This window comes from Echiichthys vipera, assembly GCF_963691815.1.
Source record: "Echiichthys vipera genome assembly, chromosome: 18".
Lineage (NCBI taxonomy): Eukaryota > Metazoa > Chordata > Actinopteri > Perciformes > Trachinidae > Echiichthys > Echiichthys vipera.
Genome location: NC_139843.1, coordinates 6,041,816 through 6,062,568, shown reverse-complemented (window position 1 = coordinate 6,062,568; position 20,753 = coordinate 6,041,816). Strand labels below are relative to the sequence as shown.

Genomic DNA, 20,753 nt, shown 5'->3' with positions numbered 1-20,753 from the left:
CCACCCCCATCAGACGGTACGCGTCTACTGACCTCTAAATAGGGAAGTTTTATGCAGTTGACCTTTGACTTTCACGTCTCTGTATTTATGTCTGAGAAAATAGTGAAATTATGACACTTAACACTGTCGCCTGCGTGTGTCTGGAGCTGCTTTGTGAAGACTGGGGACCATTGAGACATGGGTCAGTCCCTGACACCCTTCTCTCATGTTTAATAGTGACGCACTGAAACACGTTCACACCGACAGACGTGCCATGAAAACCTAATATTCAGATGGATAGTAAAGCCTGTTATTAAAATAGTTTGTCTGCAGTGAAATTCTGCTCTTATTTCTTTTATGAGCATGTAATTATAGTAATATAGAAAGTAGTATAGTCGGTGTAACTTTACATGCAATTTACATTATTAAAAGGATTTCTAAATAATTGTGAGGTCATGCAGTAAATGCAAGACATTATCTTTACAAAGTCAGTCAAAAACACAGAGAAGAGATGAGACCTGAACTGCCAAAATCAGCCACTGGACAGGTCTATGCGTAGGTCTAGTGGGCCCCCCAGAGGACAACCGCTAAAAATGAGTGCTGTCAAATGATGGCACAGCAACATCCAACTTTAAAGTGTAATGTATGCCAAAGCCTCTGGTGGTAAAGCGCCGGTATGTGTTGAGTTTGTTTTTGTTTGTTTTTGTATAGGTCTTTTGTATAGAATAGGTCTTGCAGATAGGAAATAATCTCGTCGCAATTATCAAAACACACTCCAGATGTCACTGTAAAAACACATGGTCTCCAGGTACAATCGGTCAATACATAAATGAAGGAAAAAGGTTAAACTTAATGAAATAAACACAAACGCAATCCGGAGCGGAGGGAACCACTCTTGGTACCTTTACAGCCCGATTACACAATGGCTCTTTATACGGAGCGGGGATGTTAATAATTAACCAAAAATGAGAGTTTTGAAAGACAGTTTATTGAAATCTAGTTTTATAGAGCTCACAATGTCCGGCTATGTGTCACACGCCACTACATCGATGAGGCAAATACAGAGCTGACAACCTTTCAGGAGGATGAGGTGGAGACGGTATCGCGCACGGTATCTATTCCATGGGAAAGTGGTTGCATGTGTCTATGACGATGCACGGCCGACATCGTGGTTGCACAATTGGTACAAGTCTGCAGACCAGGGAGGCTGAAAGTATGTCTGAGCCTCCCAGACGCCTGCTTGTTGGTCAGGGATCGCTTAACGAGGGTTGGTTATTGGTCAGAAGATGAAGAAAACAAATCTAAATCAGCGTCCCTTATATGGAGTGAAGCATTCAGATCAACCTCGGCTAATTCAGGCGTCACCTCTGCAGCCCGTATCGGCGCTCTTTTGACGTGTGTTAGCACCGAGCCATCTGGGAGTAACAACGTAGCGCGGTCATCTGTTGGGGGTTAGCCTTGTACGCGAGGAGCCAGAAGCCAGCAGTAGCCTCTTTGATCATCTTCTCGATGTGTGGTCACAGTGGTTTCACTCCGCTCCTTTTGGCTCAATCAAGGGCCCTTGAACACGCCGAGGTCCAACTCCACAAAACAAGAACCTGCCCGCTGCAGAGGCACCAGCGAGACCCAATCAAATAGCAATCAGATTCCCTCTTATCTATTTGGCTTGGCTGCATGTGGATGTTAATCAGTCCCATATCTCGGTAATGGTGTTCCTGTTAATTGCCTCACTTGGTTCTGGCTGTATCCCCTTTCGCTTATGATCTCTATCTGCAAATGAGGTCAGAAAGGCATATGGATCTTGTTACTGAATCCTAACAGGGGATGTTTTGAAACAGTGCTGGCCGTGTGGCCTGGCGTTTAAAGGCTGTCCTAAGATCAAGGCCCTTGTCGTCGCTCCCATGTGTTGATGTCACTGCTGTCAGGCCTTGAAGTTGTTCGTTATGATCCGCGTTTAAGCTTTACCTCTCCAGCAGTCTCTGGGATACAGCACAGTATATGGCTGTCTTTCAGAGCAATGTCCAGAGTGGGTTTTCCACAATTACGACATTTAAGCCGGACAATGTCTCTCACTTACTTACTTCTCACCTCCTGGAAATACTCAGTTCGGTTGAGACGAGGGGCAGCGTTGGGAAGAGCATGCAGGAGACAGAAACCAGAAAGAAGTTCCCAAATCTGGTCGTCTCTCCAGTTAGACATTTTTATAGACGTCGTTGCGTAAATCGCCTTTCTTCTTCGCCCTCACATGTTTGTTTTCTTCCTCTTTTGCATGAACCACACGATAGAAATGTCATTAACACGCCCTCTTGCTTTGCGTTGAATTCTCCAGACAACGAGTTGCTCTATTCACACTTTGGGCTCAAATGGAGATTACACAAACGTTGTACCAGGGAGCTGGCAGGGTAAAATCTGATAAAACTGATTCAGACATTTGCGTTCTTACACACGATGCTGCCGGCCAATGGTTAGATGATTTCAGCTTTGCAGTGCATGTGTGAAAGGGGCTTAAGTCACCATACTTCCCTGTGAGAGCGGTGTGATTTGCATATATTTGCTTGTGCATCTGATGCGGCTCTCGTTAAACGCGGTAACGGTGTGATATCTGGACGGCTCCAGGGCAACTCAGCCACCCGTCTGAGTGACATGCAAATACAAAAAGAAAATAATAATGCAGATCACGAGTCAGGTTAATCACATTCTATACCATGACTGGCCTGCACTGATCTGGTCTGGAAAGAGGGCTCCAGTCTAAATCGAGTTAAGAGTTCAAACCTGCTGCTGACACAGCATGACAAAAATTTGGAAAATTAATTTGACAAATGAACTATGATGCAAATATGCGCCTTTGGAGATGGAGATGGATGTAGAGCAAAGGTCAGCCGGGTCACACCGAATCGTCTTTTGTCGCCTCCAACCCTTAAAACCCTCTTTCACGGCGAGAGGGTTAACCGTCATTGCTTTCAAGCTTCTCCTCATGCATAAATAAACCTGTACCCTCCTCTCCACAGCCACCCCTTGGGCCCGCTCAAGGGAGCAGAAGGTCTAAGAGCATTCCTCCATGAAGACTTTCTCTTTTCTAACTTTGCTTTGATTTTACGCTCATTATCCCCCCTGCAGCTCTGCCGGTCCTTGACAAGAGACTCCATACCTGATGAAACAATGGGGGGGAGCTGTGCTGCATGATGAAGCTAAGCTGAGCTCGGGGTGGCAGGAGGGGATTGCATTGTCTGCCTACGTCACACTGCCACAGGAGGAGAAAGGGGGAGACACCATTATCCCCAGTGTTCTGCAGACCAAATTAATTAGCAGCAGAACGCTCCTGAAAGAAGAGATTCTCCAAAGTCGGACGTCTCAGCCAGTCGGTTCTTCTCATAACCCTTTGTAATTCACGGGTGCCCAGCTGTTGTGCTGCTGCTGTCAAAGCAAAGGACCTTCTCCCTGATCTTCAACCTCCTCGCCCCTAATGATGCCCTCGAGGCACCGGAGCCAGAGGGCAGGTGGCAGGGTGAAAGGTCTCTCTGGCTGGGACGATCTCCTCTCACTCTGACGACTTCACTCCTCTTGTCTGAAGAACCGAAGATGCTCAGAAAATCCACAAAGATTTGTCGTCGCGTGATTGGTGAATGAGTGTTTTTTACAATGATTCATTGGCTGTTGGAAAATTAGTAGGTCTTAAGGAAAAATAATGGAAAAAAAGTCCAATCCAAAAGTGCAAAAAATGGGAAAATGCTATATTTATTTTGCAAGTTTCAACTATAGATGCTCCCTATAATATGTAAAAGACGCTGCCTAGAAGCTGTGAATTAACTGCCCCCCCCCCCACACACACACACACACACACACCATTAACATTAAGTGAATATATAAATGAGACACTCTACATTAAAAAAAAAACACATTCATATTCAAACATAAAGTCAAACTAATCTAAAGCATACTTCGAACCTACTGTATGATAATCCTGGGTCCTGGTCCAGCCACAATCAGACGATACAATACTGACCCCCAGTGGAGCTTTAATGAAAAACACGGTGCCTTGGACAAACAGAGATGTCCAGAACACACACTGTGCCGTGGAGATAGAGTTCTGCTGACACATTATAAATGTAAAAAAATAACAAATCATATGACTTTTCTCCACAGTGGCTTCTCCAGCTTCTTACTCCTCTTGGACAGGTTTGGCTCTCAGTTGTGCATGAGATCCTTCTTGGCCTGACAATCTTCCATCTGCGTCACCGTGAGCAGCCTGAGACCTCCCTGCCCTCTGAGTGGTGGACCCACGGGGCAGATTCTGGGCAAGCTGGTGCCAGTTTTCACGGAGCGTTCTGGATTAGGTAGGTGTCTTGTGAGCACACACTCAGAAGCCTGCGGCACCTCTATTGCCCTGCGTGTGTCAGCGCTGTGCTGCTGTGCTTTTTTAGAAAATAAACATGCGTGGTGTCTCCTGCCGGTGTCAGGGGCAGTGGACACATCCCTGCCTTTGATTGAGTTTGCCATATTCTGACTGACGGCCCTCTTTAATATTGGAACACACGTCCTGGCCCTCCCGGGGTGAACGTCACGTGCGTGCCACGTCTGAGTCTGCGGGCTCTGTTTCAGGTCGCGGTGCAGAGGATCCTGAGGGCCCCAGGAATCTCGCAGCCTAGCGTTGCACTCCATGTTGATGCCGACCTCATCCATGCACTGCGCCTTCTGCATGGCATTGATCCTGAGGAGGATGGAGTCACGGGTCAGAGGTCGATGAAGCCCCCTCCTCTTCATCCGTTCACTCGTTGCCTTCTCACTCAGCAGTACGGACTGTTCAGCAGTCGCACAGCGCTCTCTGGCTATGAAGAAACATTTTCTCTTACAACAGCCGATCTTAAAGGGATAGTTCAGATGTTTTGCAGTGGGGTTGTTTGAGGTACTTATCCATAGTCTGTGTGTGACCTACAGTAGATGGCAGCTGACACGCCCACAGTTTGGAGAAGCAGGCAGGAGTACCAACAAGAAAGCTAAGAAATGTACTCATGTGCACGTGGGCAGCAGCTAAATGTATTTGGTTTGACCAAAACAATAATTTCACTTCTCTAACAAAGGACTTGCTCGTCTATCGCTGCCTCGATCGGTTAGTTTTGTTAGTTTCTAACCGACCGAAGTCACACAAGAACACAAACTAACTAACCGAGGTCGCAGTAGACCAACAACCCCAGTGTTCTGCGAGGTAGAATGACTGTTTTTGTCAATGAAGTCTGGTGGCTTTGAAGAGAGCATAGAAAGGCCACAATTTCCCTGCTTGGGGGGCCCTTTAAGGCAAGGTAAAGCAGTGAAAATATTCTAAATAGTGTACACTTAAACAGACATTTCTTAGCTCTACTGAAGGCAACACACTGACTCTGAATAAGTACCCCACACCCCCACACTTCAATATTCTTGATACATACCAGAGCATGCTTACCTTGTGCTCGACGTTTAGTGGGGGTAGGCCGGAAGCAGGTGTAGTGAGGCAGCTCAGCTCTCTCTGGTTTCTTGTTGTTACAGTCGTGCAGTTTTTGGCTGCGTGAAGACACCTGTGCTGCGCGATCGGCCCCGACGGAAGCTGCAGATTTCTCGGAAACCAAACCATCCCCAGCCACCACATCACCCTGGCCTCTCTCAGCCGGCTCCGGGTAATCCCAAAACACTTTGGCAAACTGGTAGAGCTTCACACTGGATGCTGCGTTCACTAGTATACTGAAGGACGGATATGATAAGAGACACCCGAACACCACTATCGTAAGAATAATACAATAAAAAAACATGCTTTCATGAGAGTCCATCTGACTCACCGGCCGTCATGGAAGTGCAGGGACAGTATCCGGCCTGTTTCAGCCTCCGCTGTGATGTCTCTCAGACAATCTCCAGTGAGGAAATTAAATATGCGAATCTTTCCGTCCGCACAGCCGGTCACGACACGGAGGTAGACGAGAGTCAGAGATTTGACCTCCCTGTAGAAAAGTCGGCATTCAAGTCAACGTTTATTCAAGGTGAATTAGAACAGGTGTTAGATACAGTAAGGGTGTTTATCAGTAACAGACGTTCAACAGTGTAACCTTCTGGGCTCCGGAGGTTTTCTGCTTACTTTGGGTGGGTGAAGGTCATTAGACACTCTTTAGCGTCACAGTTGGTGCTCCAGGCCATGACCTGACCACCGGAGTCCCCGGATAAAAAGTGACTTTCGTCGGAGAACAGGCACTTCACTGGGCTCCGGTGGGCATCGATCACCTTCGGGAATGCAGTAGATTTTAAACATTTATATATAAATATATGAAGAGCTCTTTTCCAAAATTAGATAAAAGCCAAATTTAAAAAGAATGAGTGTGTCATGCCACTTTGCTGTATACAGAACCTTTTCACTGCTTCATCAGTGTTTCTGCCAAATCTCTATATTTCCTTGTTTAAAATGGTCTCAAGATGCAGTTCTTTTCCAAACTGCGACCAGCGCCAAACCTGTTTTTAGCCTAATTGCCATACGTCCTCTCGACCAATCAGAATTCAGTGAGCGCTCTATGCGATCCAACATGGCGGCGCTCTGAAGCGGGAGAGTTTTTTGTTTCGTCCGTCGTTTCAACATGTTCAGAATGAGCCATAAAAACCATTTTGACAAGATAAACTGAATGTGTGGGTCTGGGTAAAAAATGTAATTTTCCTGAAAACTATTAAAATGGATTTATAGCGTTTTGGAAAAGAGCTCCTCAAATATACCTAGACCAGAATCATTTCTATACAAATGCTGTTTACATAATTTGCTAATAGTAATTAAGTGGTCCTCCTACAATGTTAATTTTAAAACATGACAGCATATTAGGAAAAACATTAAAGGACAGTAATTATATTTCCCTTTCCCAGGACAGGGAAGTTTGGGGTTCCCTGCTAGAGCTGCTGGCCCCGCGACCCGACCCCGGATAAGCGGTTGAAGATGAGATGAGATGATGAGTAATTATATTTTCTACTATATATAACATGTTTTTTTGCCAGTGATAGGCTTTTAATTTTTGACCAAGATCAGAATATTTTACGAGTTTGTTTCCAAACTCTGCTGCAGCTGTTCTATTTGTGTCACAAATATACACGTCAGTCTACATGAGAAATAGGCTAAATAAAAAGAAAGAAAGTGATTCTGATCATCATCATCGTCTGCTTATTGATCACTACAGGAGGCTTTACTGTTTGTATGTTGTCCACAGATGACTCATACTCTCACCCTGAGCAGTGATGCCTTCTCCATGTCCCATACTTTGACGAGGCCCCGATCGCAGCTGCTGTACACTGTTTCTGTGCTGATCCTCACACACTGGACAGGACTCGGGTGCTTGAAATGGAAATCCTCAAACTGCTTCCCTGTTTGGAGACTCCACACTGACAAAGTTGCAGTTACGTTAAGTTTACGTGCACATAACAGTAAAAAAAAAACAACTATAACACAAAGTTAACATCAAAGCATTCCTGAATTATAGTGACTTCTCTTGATAATTAAACAGAAGAAATTAAAAAAAGCAAATTGTATGTACAATAAAATATTATCCAGTACAGTGGCTCAGTGACAGAGTGGGTCATCCTTCCTTTTTAGAGATCGGCGGTTCGGTCCCCAGCTCCCCCGGTCCACATTTCGATGTGTCCTTGGGCAAGACACTGAACCCTGAATTGCTCCCTGTGGTGCGCATGGGTGTGTGAATGTGGTGTGAATGGTTAGATTAGATTAGATGGTCTGTAGATGTCCACTGCCATCAGTGTGAATGACTGTGTGAACGGGTGAATGTGACAGGTAGTGTGAAAGCGCCTTGAGTAGTCAGAACACTAGAAAGGCGCTTTATAAGTACAAGTCCATTTACCAAGTCCAATTAAACATTGTCCCATTGATGATAGATGTGTTGTAATAACCTGAATGCAACGTTTTAATTATAAACTATCATTTCTAAAGATTCATTTTCTCAACAGTTATGATGCATCATTCAAAGGTTGCTTACCTTTTACTAGCCCGTCTTTAGCTCCTGAGACGAGTCTGTCAGCGTGGACATCCAGGCAGCTGACAGTGCCAGTGTGACCGTACAGCATCATCACACACCTGCCTGTGTTCAAACTCCAACACCTGCAGACAACAGACCCCCACCCGATCAGATCTCTACGTCAGTCACAAGGACGAATGTATCATCATCATCATCATCATCATCCTCCGTATCCAGCCTCCATCTCCTCCTCACCTGATACTCGCATCGCAGCTGGCGGTCACCAGCAGGCCTCTGTCCTCACAGAGCAGCGTCGCCCGGATGCTGCCAACATGGCCCTTCAACACTGACACCGCCTTTGTCTCCGACGCCACGTAAAACAGACGCGTCAAACGGTCCTTGGAGCCCGTCGCCATAAACGATCCCCCTCTGTAGTCCACCACACGATGGGGGTCTTCTCTGTCGAAACCCACACACGACCAAATGACATCAGTTTGTCTTGTCGTGAACAACGATATGAGGAAATGAAACACACTCACTTGTTCAGCAGCACTTTGGTGAAATAGGCACCACAGTAAACATTTCGCTCTTCCATTTGCACCGACTTGGTTTTGATTTTGGCGTAAGCAGCTTCGAATGGCTTGACCTGTGATGTAAAGGTCAAAGAAAAGAAAAACCCAAATATTGAAAATCATATTTCTGGTACAAACACTGAAGTTTATAGAGGGAGGGTGATTTGTTGACCTTTTGGACGCTGGGGTGAATATCCACTTTGTCATCATCTTTCGCAGGTACGGGGACTTCGACGACGTTGGCGTAAGTAGGGCTGACTTTACAAACACCTTTGCACCTCTAGAACAAGAAAAAAAGCAAATACTGATATACAGTATTATCACTTCAGATCAAACAAAATGCTGCATTTGTTGCATCCAAAGAGGTTTGGATTCTATCCTCGTCACCAAAAACCTTTTTAAAAAAATCCTTTATGCATGATTGAATATTCGTATTACTTATACGTGTATATGTGTAAATACACAAATGCTCTACCTTCATCATCGCCTTAATTTGATCCTGAAAAAGTCTCCTGAACTTGATTTCCTCGATGGTTTCCTGCGCAAGGTGCCGCCACTGTAGACACACCTTCTGACAGCGTCTCAGAGTGTGCTCATCCAAGAGACCTCGCAGAAAACATACACGTATACAGTCAAATCTCTCTGTGTATACAATATTATAAACAGCACATTTTGTTATCATTATATTCGTCTTTTTAACCTGCAGACCGAGTTCCCTGGAAGCAGACGGCCAGGTTGCTTGGCAAGGCTTTGTTGTTCTCATATTCAAGTGCTGCCCACTTGAATGGGGTTGGATTTAACAAGCACATTCTTGAGTAATTAAGTTGCATCCCCATAGCACCCCGAGGCTGACTCCATTTAAGGACACGTCAATGCACACTTCAGACTGAACACGGGGACCGCTAGAAGTCAACTCCACCACTGTTTGACTGTGCATCAGTATCCTGAAGCACTACTATGTGTAGTATTGTAGGTTGCATAAAAAAAAAACACTAGAAAACCTACTAATGAATTGAAACATTGAGGTAGACAGCATTGTTCCAGCTGAGAAACCTTACCAAAGTAAAGCCGACCTTAACTAAGCAGGATTTTGATACATTGATTCATATTACTCATGTTTTAGTCACATCACTCATGTTTTAGTCTTCTAAAGTAGCCCACAAAACACATGGGTAAACCGTGAGACTGTTATTAGACATGCAGCTACTGCCATTTACTACATTCATTCCTCTGCCTTTTTATTCTATTCCTCTACTTGTGTGTTTTGGTTCTGTTTCTAATCCTAATATCTATCTAATATAATCTTCTTGTGTTTTTCTTTGACATAACTAAAACTACAGAAGGGAAATATATAGAGTATGCTACGACATATTATCTCAAAGGATATACATGAACATCTTTCAAGGGGTCCTCGGCTGAAAAACAATTAACCCTCCTGTTCTCCCCGGGGTCAATTTAACCCCGTTCATAGTTTGAATTCTCTAAATACACGGTTGACGTCATTTCTTTTTTCTTTATATTTTTCCTAATTTCATGAGGACAACTGGGAAAACCATAAATTGACATGATTATATTTTTTCATTGTCCTGTACACATACCTGTCGCAGCGTTGTTCCTTTGGGTTAATTTGATAATTGATAATATCTATTTTACAATTCAAATATTGAGAAATGTTTGAATTGTTTGTTTTTCCTGGGCTCAAATTGTACATAACACGCGCTACTGTCCTTGATAATGGACATTACATTTATTCGAAATCCTATATATAAAACGAAAGAATACTTACAAATAATATACTTACTTTTAAAACACACAAATAAATATCCCTCGATCCAATTTTCGATCAATGTATATTTTTCAGTATATTTCAGGTCATTATTCTGGAGGTACGTATAAGAAGGTGTTTGGGATGCTGTGTTTAATTTAAAATGCTATTTAGGTCGTCAACAAATACACACAGAATATCTGACGTTAACACTTGAGTAACATCTTTAACTAGGATTTTCTGGATGTTTAAATTGCTGGGGTCAAATTGACCCCGAGGATAAACGCTGTTGGTCCCATTTGAGGGGAACAGGAGGGTTAAGAACCTCTGCCGTAAAGCACCTTGAGCTGTATTTTATGTGTGAAAGTTGCTATAAAAATAAAGTTGTTGTGATCATGTACTGCAGATTATCTGTTGAATTACCTAATATCCTCTTTGACAGATCCACAGGTAAGCAGCCAATGAAGTCTAGGTACCGGCTGACTCCAGACACAGACTTGGAGGATCCGGGCACCACCATGAGAGCAGGGTCCTCTGAGTCCCCATCACTGTCCTGATCATGCTGACTGCTGTTGCCACTACTCACTGAAAATGAGCATAAGATTATGACATGGTAAGAACTGTTACAAAATAAACAATGCAGAGTGTGTGGCATTGAGGTAAGAGAGCTTGTTTGGCTGCATCTGTGTCCTTTGCAGACCTCTAGTGGTAGCCAGAGGGAATTGCAGAAACCCTCGTTTTTGCCTGACCAGGAGCACGCTGGTTAAATTGGCCACCATGCGTAAAAGTCCCGAGTCACAGAGCGAGAAAAGACGGCAGAGATAGCGTGATTTCATCCAGTCGGGGCTCCTGTTGAACCAGTCCCAGATCTCATTCACGTCCATGCCGAGTGGTTTCCCATCCGGACCCCCGTGGTGCTGTGTGCTGCTGCGGGGGAGTTCCTGAGGGGGTGAAGTCCGGAGACTCTTTGACCTGGCGTACGTGCACAGAGTCCACGAAGTTACACTAAGCACTCCCTGGATGCTTTCGAGGACTTTGACGCTTCTGCAGCGTAACATCAGCTCCACCACGAACCTCCTTTTGAGTTCATCCGACACCCTCCACAAACACCGAGTGGAGCCCGGCGGTGGTTCGGGCGCAAAGGCGCACGATGGACACATCCCGCACATGTAGAGACATCCCTCCGCCGATAAGCTTCCACCAAATTTAACCGACTTCATTTCTTTCGATGCTAAAACTTTTTTTTGTAGTGTTCCCTGTTGGCTGCGTATTCAGTCTGTGGTCGTTACCAGGCAACAGCTTTCTCCTCTTCTTTGAACAACATCGACAAACATCATTCAGCAGGTTTCCAGGCAACATGTTCAACGCAGTACTCAGCTTTTACTTAGGTAAAGGTAGTAGGTTAATACTCAGGGGCTAATTTGATTTACTGTATATTCTGCTGTGTATTTTAATCTATAACAATATATGTTGTTTTTATTTGTTGATCAATATAACATAATGCCAAATGTAATATGGTATGGTGTGGTATAATACCTCAATGTATGTATCTTGCGAATATATCCAATGGTGAAGATGTAGTTAACCCAGTTTTTTTTATCAAACACCACAATAAGAAAAAAAATCCGTGCGCCGCCCGGGAATCGAACCCGGGTCGCAAGAATGGGAATCTTGCATGATACCACTACACCAGCGGCGCCGATGTGAATCGGAGTGACTACACTCAAAATATACTCAGACACATACTATACGTGATTGACTTCTACACTTTATTTCAATGACATGTTTCTACCTAATTGAAAACACTTGAGATAAATACGTGGGATAAATCTAGAGAGAAACCACATTTGGCATCACGTTAACACACAGTTGTAAAGGAGCAGAACTAGACGTAAATGTGGACCTTTATACTGAAAGTGGTGTTTATGTACTTCCGGGGAAGCTCGGATGTAGGTTTCTAGCATGTCAGCTAAACAGCTAATACCAACGGTGACTTAGTTGGAGAATAACAGGAGGAATACAGACTTTGTTATTCGAGTAGGTACAATTGTTTATTTATATATATGTGTGTATATATTCATGTGGCAATTATTAACTAGCAATGCATCGCTGTGTGACGTATTATAATGCTAGTGCTAGCCGCACAGCAGCTACTTGCTCTTAACTCTGGATAGCTATGCTAACGTGTAAGCGGTTTTATCATGTTATAGCTAGACTGGATATGTATTGGCAGATATCTGTAGTTAAATTCTTCTTTGTCAAAAAGAACATTTCCGATATCCACAATGACACTCGTCCTGGTACAAATAACCTCACTTTCACCGTTCATGTGTATTGCTATATTTCTATATATCTGTAATGAAATTATTACCAGGAAAAACTCCCATTTCACAAATCTACAGTTCATTTGTTTCTAGTCATAATTTTAATTTTAGATATCCACAATGGCACTCTTCCTAGTACAAATAACGTCCCTTTCACCGTTCATGTGTATTGGGCTTTCAATTCTAAATAGCCACAATTATATTTTATATTTGTGTATATCTGTAATGTCATTATTACCAGGAAAAACTCCCATTTCACACATCTACAATCCAGTTGTTTCTATATCTTAGATACCCCAAATAGAAAAAGAAACATTCCAGATAGCCATAATGTCATTTTGACCACCACAAATACAGTATAACTTGTAAACACTGCAATTTCACTAAGAATTTAAGTAAGAATTACTTGTAAATGTAAAGTCACCAGCTGCTGAGGCAGTTAACCCTGAAAATCCTGCTTCCAGTGCTAAATCAGGTGACTTTGCAGCATCCCTGATGGTGTTATCTGTTGATCCTGTCGAGTCAAAGACCTGCCAAGCAAATCCCTCACCTCAGGAGGCACAAGCTGTGCGTCCACTCAAACAGAGTCCCTACTGCTGCCCACAGTGCAGGCGCAGTTTTAGCCAATCCTCTGGCTTAATCAGACACCAGCTAGTTCACAGAAAGCAGGCGCTGAAGAAGTTATAGTGGATATCTAGAATTGAAAGCCCAGTACACATGAATTGTTGTTGTGGATATCCGAAATGACAATTGTAGATCATAAGATTGTCACGACCGTCACCATTGTAACGAAAAGAGAGCTGAGCCGGAAGGCAAAGCTCTCGATCTACCGGTCAATCTCGTTCCTACCCTCACCTATGGTCATGAAAGCTGGGTCATGACCGAAAGAACGAGGTCGCGGGTACAAGCGGGCGAAATGTGTTTTCTCAGGAGGGGGGCTGGAGTCTCCCTTAGAGAGAGGGGGAGAAGTTCAGCCATCCGTGAGGAACTCGGAGTAGAGCCGCTGCTCCTTTGCGTTGAAAGGAGCCAGTTGAGGTGGTTCAGGATCATCTAGTAAGGATGTCTCCTGGGCGCCTCCCTAGGGAGGTGTTCCAGGCACGTCCAGCTGGGAGGAGGCCTCGGGGAAGACCCAGGACCAGGTGGAGGGATTATATCTCCACACTGGCCTGGGAACGCCTCGGGATCCCCCAGTTAGAGCTGGTTAATGTGGCCCGGGAAAGGGAAGTTTGGGGTCCCCTGCTAAAGCTGCTGCCCCCGCAACCCGACCCCGGATAAGCGGATGAAGATGAGATGAGATGAGATGAGATGAGATGAGATGAAGATTGTCATTGTGGATATCTTAAATTATCATTCTGACTCGTGAGAATTCAGTTTTGACCATGAGAAATGGTATTATGAATATCAGAAATGTAATTACAGATAGGAGTGTGATGCGATTAAATGTTAAATCTGCGTGCCATAAACGTGAGCTGCCTATCTGTCGCTGTAGGGTTCAGTCTGTATTGTTTCTGTGAGCATCCGTGTTAAAGATTCATAGTTTGATCAACTCTCCACAGAGTCCCTGCACTCATGTCGGGCAGGCGCGCCGGTGTGGAGTGGGTTGAGACAACCGAGGAGATTGTTATAACGGAGGAATGCTCACCCCCTGAAAACGCCGCACCTGCAGGTATGATTAGTTTGATAGTTGAACATTTGAGGTGATGATATAGCGTGTTTCCACATATAAGTGTCTTAATGCCTTTTGTTCCTCCAGTGATCCCGGTTCTAGAGGCAGAAGAAACGCCAATCCAGAAGTTGCTGGACACTGTGGGACATGGAGACAACCCAGAGGCTGGTGGTGGCTTTTGTAAGCAACATAACGCTCTCTCCTTCCCTGCTTATTTTCACATCATCCTCGGGCTTCATAAGAAATGTCCACAGCATGGAAAGACAGAAACCAAAGACCAGAAACCTCATTGATTTATGCCTCTTCCTTTTCCTCTTCTGGAGTTTTCTTTCCTTTAATGAAAATACAATAAATACTAAAATGAGAAGTGGCACTATAACTAATTATGACACAATATTATTATTATATATTATTTATATTATTAATTTTATTATACTACGACTAAATATCATCCACTTGAGCTACACATCTGAGATTTACAGAAGCCCGTAGAGCAGGACTATTCAATTAATTTGGAATTGACAAAAATTATCCAAAATGAAGGGCTGTAAAAATATGAGCATCACATTAATGGATATTGTAAAACAATACAGTGACATAGGAGTAAATATATTGTCTTTATTTTATCTATGTAAATATTAGTCATAAGCCTCAAAGTGCAAGTGCTTGTCAAAAAACAATCCTTGTGAAATTAACAAAGTTTACACTCAATCATTGGACTAAAGTACAAGTTTGAGGCTCTTCTCCTTTACTTGAGCATTTTATTTACATGCTACTTTATTCTTCTACTTACTTTATTCTTCTACTTTACTACAAATCAGTGAAAATGTTATTCCACTACATTTATCTGATTACTTCAGTAACTAGTTACTTTACCAGGCTGACAAGCACAAATGAATCATTAGTTTATTCATCAAAAACTGGACTGACACAGATGAAAGTGACATAAATGCAGAGTAGCATGATTTTTATCAACTTCTCCTCTTTACACACAGATATGGCTGCAGAGTAAACACAGGCTTCACAGAGACAGAAACTAAAACTTCTCTGGTGAACTGACGGTTTACTGTGACAACCTTTCTTTTTTCAGAGTAGAAAGAGACATTGATGTGTTGATTTAACCGCAGATTTAACCAGACAGAAACGATTGAGAACAACAACAGAGCGGAGCTTGGTGAGCTGCTGCCAAGAGGATTCAAAACCCACGAAGAAGAGCGTAGCAGGAGCGTGCGTAGTGTTGTGGCTGTGCGCCTACAGGGAGCGCATGGAGCAAGTCTCCCAGTGTGCCGGTATTTAACACGCTGGGACAGTAACACTGAGGTGGATACGAGAAAGGACAGCGGTCATGAGTTACTTTTTCACACAGGCTTCCGGGGCCAGTAAATATTTCAATTCAATTTTATTTACAGTGCCAAATCATAACCAAAGTTATCTCAGGACACTTTACAGAGTAGGTAAAGACCACACTCTATGACTTATTCATGATTTACATACTCCCAACAATTCCCCCGGGGCCGCCAATTGAATAGCCCTGCTGTAGAGTCTATGGTTGTACCTTTCTTACAAGCAGGTGCACCTTACTTAAAGGTTGTGCTTTAGATGGACTATGGCATTTAAATGTGCCATATTAATGTGAATGTTATGATTTGTACATATGGAGTTTTATATTGATGGGCATGAAGTTCACTGACTGTGTTCCTCTGTTTTCCAGATTGTGAGGAGTGTGTGCCTCTCTTCCAGCCCCAGAGTGATCCCGCTAACGGCCCGTCCTTTATTCTTGACTTTCCAACAAGCACGGGTCTCCCCCAGAGGGCCCTGCTCACGCTTCCTTATGGCCTGATGATAGGCAGGTCTAGTATTCCCAGTGCAGGCGTGGGGGTCATAAATCATGGCCCGATGGTGTCTCCGGGAATGCATTTTGGACCGTACGAGGGGGAAGTGACAACGAGGGAAAATGCCATGGCAAGTTACTTCTCCTGGGAGGTGAGCTTGGATATGATTTGTCCCACTCTCTGGATGCTTCTTGTTGTGGTTTTTGGTACATGTGTGTATTTAGTTATGAAAATATTCACGTTTCCGCAGATTTACAAAGAAAATGATGACTATGAGTACATTGATGCTGCCAGAGAAACACATGCAAACTGGATGAGGTAATGTATTGAATTATGTGCGTGCGTGCGTGTGTGTGTGTGTGTGTGTGTGTGTGTGCGTGCGTGCGTGTGTGTGTGCGTGTGTGTGTGTGTGTGTGTGTCTTTTCTCCTTCTGTCTCAATATTCTTTTAAGAGTACTGCATCGGTTTAACATTGCACTAATGTTATATAAAGTCTTTACTTGCGAGGGACAGATTTAGCTTAGGAAAACAATTACTGCAGCAAAATGGAAGCTGAGAGCAGCTGTGCTTGAAATTGTTTTTGTAATGCCGTTATCGAGTGATATGTAGGAGGAAACAAACTCTGTCCTGAACTCAGGAACACTTCCTCACTCCCTCACTTCAAACCCAAACTGAAAACCCACCTGTTCAAAACCGCCTTTCCCCTCTGATCTCATTTTCACCGTGTTGTTGTTATTTTTACCGGATTTGATCATTTTGTTTACTCCACATGTTTATTATTGTTTGTGTTGCACTGTTTTTAACAAATGTACGGTGTCCTTGAGTGCTCAGAAAGGCACCTATAAATAAAATGTATTTTTATTATTATTAAAAAAAATAAAAGTATGTTTCCTCTTATTACTTATGATGTTTATCAGAGAGCAGATGTTCAAAGGGCCCAAATAAAGCTGATGATGGTGGATATACAAAAAAATAAGAAAAATATATTAAGAAATAAGAAAAAAGATAACTTAAATAACATCATAACACAAATGCCACTGAATTGTGAGGGAGCTTACCTTGTTCTTTGATTTCTGGGTTGGAGAGAGAGAAAGAAATATGAATAATTTCTGACCATGACTGATACCTTTGGGGTTGAGGACATATCTGAATACATACAGACACAAAATCAGGCATTTTTACTGCATTCATTTAGAGATATTCCAGAGTAAAGGCAGCTGGATCTGGGCCGTTTGACTGTATTTTAACGTAAATGCCAGTATATGGGTGCACTCCAGTTGTAGCGTCGGCTGATTTGACCACAGAGATGCAGGTGATGGCTTGCTTGACCACATGGTGCTGCACTCCTAATCTCTGCTCAACATTTAAAGTAATACCAGAAAAAGCTTTTTGTTTTCCTGTGATTAAAAAGTGAATTATCTCGAGGAAATGGAATTAAAAAAATAATCACACGTACAGCTGATCAGAGCTTTCTGTACGGCAGAAACCGATAGTTTTATTCCCTGCATTATGGTTCTTTGTCAAAACCTGAGGCCTACATTACCCACAGTGCATCATGCAGTTATGATGATGGTGTCTCTCTCTTCTTGCGCAGGTACGTCAATTGTGCTCGTAATAAAGATGAGGCGAATCTGCTGGCGGTGCAGTACAAAAGCAGCATCCTTTTTCACTGCTGTCGTGCCATCCAGCCTGGAGATGAGCTGATGGTGTGGCCCAGCAGCAAATGTATCGCCCATTTCAGTGACGCCTGGACCCAGGTGTGGGATATGAAGCTGAATGCAGCAGGTACCTTTTTACTACCCGAGTTTCACTGATCACAAAAAATAGATATATGTAGTTATTTTTTACTGGAAAGTCATTTTATGTTATTATGTTTTCCCCTACTCTCTCCTTTGCTGTAGAAAGTAGCACAACTGTGACATCTCAGATCTTCCTGTGCTCCTACTGTCAGCTGTCCTTTACTACGGAGTCCTTCCTCCAGCGACATACGGAAAACTTCCACGTACAGCCTGAAGGGGACGGCACGTCGCCAGCTGCCGAGGCAGTTAACCCTGAAAATCCTGCTTCCAGTGCTGAATCAGGTGACTCTGCGGCATCCCCGATGGTGTTATCTGTTGATCCCGTCGAGTCAAAGACCTGCGGCGATTGCGGGAGGATTTTCAAGCAAATCCCTCACCTGAGGAGGCACAAGCTTTGCGTCCACTCCAACAAACGTCCCTACTGCTGCCCACAGTGCAGGCGCAGTTTTAGCCAATCATCTGGCTTAATCAGACACCAGCTCGTTCACAGAAAGCAGGCGCTGATAACAGACACACACCATGATCCTGAGATTAAAACCCCTACTGAGGAGACAGAAAGTTTGACACTGGGATCGGATGTGATTGTTGACACTGCAGATGAAGCTGTAACTGAGGAAACCAAGGACACAAATGACAGCGAGAATGTACAAGAAGCCATGGATGTGACTGAAACTGAGAATACTTCTGCAGTAGTGACAGAAACATCCCTGAAAAAGCATAAGGTGGCTGTGCACGCGAGGTTACGTCCGTACGTCTGCACCAAGTGTCAGAAGTGCTTCAGCCAGCACAGCGACCTGGCCCGGCACATGCATACTCATCAAAAACAAAGCGAGAGGGCAGAAAAACTTAATGAGGCTCCGGAGGAATCTACCAGCATGCCTTTTAGGTGCGCTGAGTGTTCACTGACCTTTTCTTCGGTGGACTCCCTTCTGCAGCACATAAACGAACATCACTCAGAGGAGACCGCAGTGGAAAATCAAGAAGCTGATCCAGAGCCTGCTGGTGACGATCAGAGCCACGATCCAGACTTCATCCCTCAGCCCTCAGTGGCTGAAACGGTTGAATCTGTCCAAAAACCTTCCTCTCAGAGGCCTCAGCGACTTGGCGCTAGATCTAAAATTTCTGCCATAACCAAGCTCATAGCGCCAAAACGAAGGGCGGCCATCTGCAAGAAGCCGTTAACCAGCCCCGCTCAGACTGAGAGGAGCTGCACTGACGCAGAAGCGCCCGCTGACAGAAACGGGAAGTTAACAAAATACAAATGGTTCAGCTGTAACAGCTGCAAACGAACGTACGGAAACCCGGATGACCTCAAAGCGCACAAGTGCTCGTTGAGACAGCACAAGTGTGGTCAGTGTGGGGCGACCTTTAACAAGTCCGGTTTTCTGAAAAGACACAAGCAGATGGTGCACGTGAACGCAAAATCTTACAGCTGTTCCCGCTGCGGGAAAGTCTTCTCCACTTCTGGTAACCTGAACCAGCATCAGAAGAGCAAGACCTGTATGAAGTATCACTGCACGTCCGAGCTTTTCCCATGCTCGTTTTGTCAGTTCTCCTTCACCATGAAGAGCTACCTTAGTAAACACATCAAGAGGCACCACCCCGTCGAGTGTCTGACACTCCGCGAGTCAGACGTCCTGGTGGATCCGCTGGAGGAGGAGGAGGAGGGCGGAAAAGAACACGTCTGCCCCCACTGCGGAAAGAGCTGCGCGAACGCAAAAGCTTTCAAGTCCCACACGTGTTTCCAACAGGTGAAGGTGCTGTACTTGTGCACCGACTGCGGGAAAGGCTTCACGCACCACTACGGTCTGAAGCAGCATCAGCGCATACACACGGGCGAGAAGCCGTTCAGCTGCCCTCACTGCACCAAGAGCTTCTCCTACACGGGGCAGCTCAACGTGCATCTCAGGACTCACACGGGGGAGAAGCCGTACCTGTGCACCCACTGCGGCGAGAGCTTCCGGCAGTCGGGAGACCTGAAGCGACACGAGAGGAAGCACACGGGGGTCAGGCCCTACAGCTGCCCCGAGTGTTGTAAGAGTTTCAGCCGCCCGCAGAGTCTCAAAGCTCACCAAATGCTTCACCTGGGACAGAGAATGTTCAAATGCACCCAGTGCGGGAAGAGCTTCTCCCGCAACTATCATCTCAGGAGGCACCATCAGAAGATGCACTTGTAGTCACACTTTAGGGGCTTTGGAAATGCTGTAGACAAGTTTAGATTTCAACGGAATTGCACTAAATGGTCCAGTACTTAACGGTTGTGCTCTTGAAGAGAGACTTTTTGAATGCGCTGTACATTATTTTAACTTAAGTTTGTTTAAAGTTAAAGCATTTCATTCCCCAAAAAGTGGATTTTTATGTTAAGAATTGTACATTTTTGTTAATTATTTGCAGAAATAATAATAATATAAACACGTCGTTTACTGCAGTCAGCAAAAAAGTAACGGAGCTTTTCACACACCAACATTTATCACAAACAAATGCTTATTATTTCAACTCGCTTTGAAATAAAAAACCACCAACTTCACCATCACTGTTGACCATTTATTCCACAAAACATACAATGCAAAGCATGTGCACTGTACAAGCCTTAATATTATGAAAATACTCATAACATGCCTGTTTTTTTTTTTTCAATTCATTAATCTTAATTTTGTCTTTGTAGTCATCCAGATCTACTTTTTAATGACACAGTATAACTTTGCTTTTGCCCATTGTCGTCCTTGTTAGCTCATATTTCCAACTTTGGACTATATTATAAATACTAAGTAAAATGAAAATATGTCAGTCTTACCTGAACTATACAAACAAACCGGTAATGACAGTTGACACAAGAAGACTCAATTGAAATTT

At 44.0% G+C, this 20,753-nt stretch overlaps 2 protein-coding genes across 2 annotated transcripts; one reads left to right on the top strand and one right to left on the bottom strand.

The window, feature by feature from the left end:
• Positions 1-4,164: 4,164 nt before the first annotated feature.
• fbxw10 (F-box and WD repeat domain containing 10) lies at positions 4,165-11,500 on the bottom strand (the record flags this gene model as incomplete). The annotated part of the gene is made up of 12 exons (XM_083932164.1): positions 4,165-4,805; positions 5,417-5,691; positions 5,787-5,945; positions 6,080-6,222; positions 7,202-7,356; positions 7,965-8,086; positions 8,199-8,402; positions 8,483-8,589; positions 8,688-8,795; positions 8,991-9,121; positions 10,704-10,865; positions 10,981-11,500. The coding sequence occupies 12 exons, from the start codon at positions 11,498-11,500 to the stop codon at positions 4,165-4,167; spliced, it is 2,727 nt and encodes a 908-aa protein (XP_083788290.1).
• A 729-nt stretch (positions 11,501-12,229) lies between these two features.
• On the top strand, positions 12,230-20,315 carry prdm9 (PR domain containing 9). Its single transcript, XM_083933305.1, has 7 exons — positions 12,230-12,317; positions 14,161-14,270; positions 14,358-14,450; positions 15,982-16,253; positions 16,353-16,420; positions 17,696-17,886; positions 18,003-20,315. The coding sequence occupies exons 2-7, from the start codon at positions 14,174-14,176 to the stop codon at positions 20,075-20,077; spliced, it is 2,796 nt and encodes a 931-aa protein (XP_083789431.1). The 5' UTR covers positions 12,230-12,317; positions 14,161-14,173; the 3' UTR covers positions 20,078-20,315.
• The last annotated feature ends 438 nt before the right edge of the window (positions 20,316-20,753 follow it).

What these genes read in the sequence shown, in the direction of transcription:
- prdm9 (XM_083933305.1), top strand. Translation starts at nt 14,174, where the DNA reads ATGTCGGGCAGGCGCGCCGGTGTGGAGTGGGTTGAGACAACCGAGGAG. An exon ending in TGAAAACGCCGCACCTGCAG is followed by an intron (nt 14,271 to 14,357) that starts GTATGATTAGTT and finishes TTGTTCCTCCAG; the next exon opens with TGATCCCGGTTCTAGAGGCA. An exon ending in TATGAAGCTGAATGCAGCAG is followed by an intron (nt 17,887 to 18,002) that starts GTACCTTTTTAC and finishes CCTTTGCTGTAG; the next exon opens with AAAGTAGCACAACTGTGACA.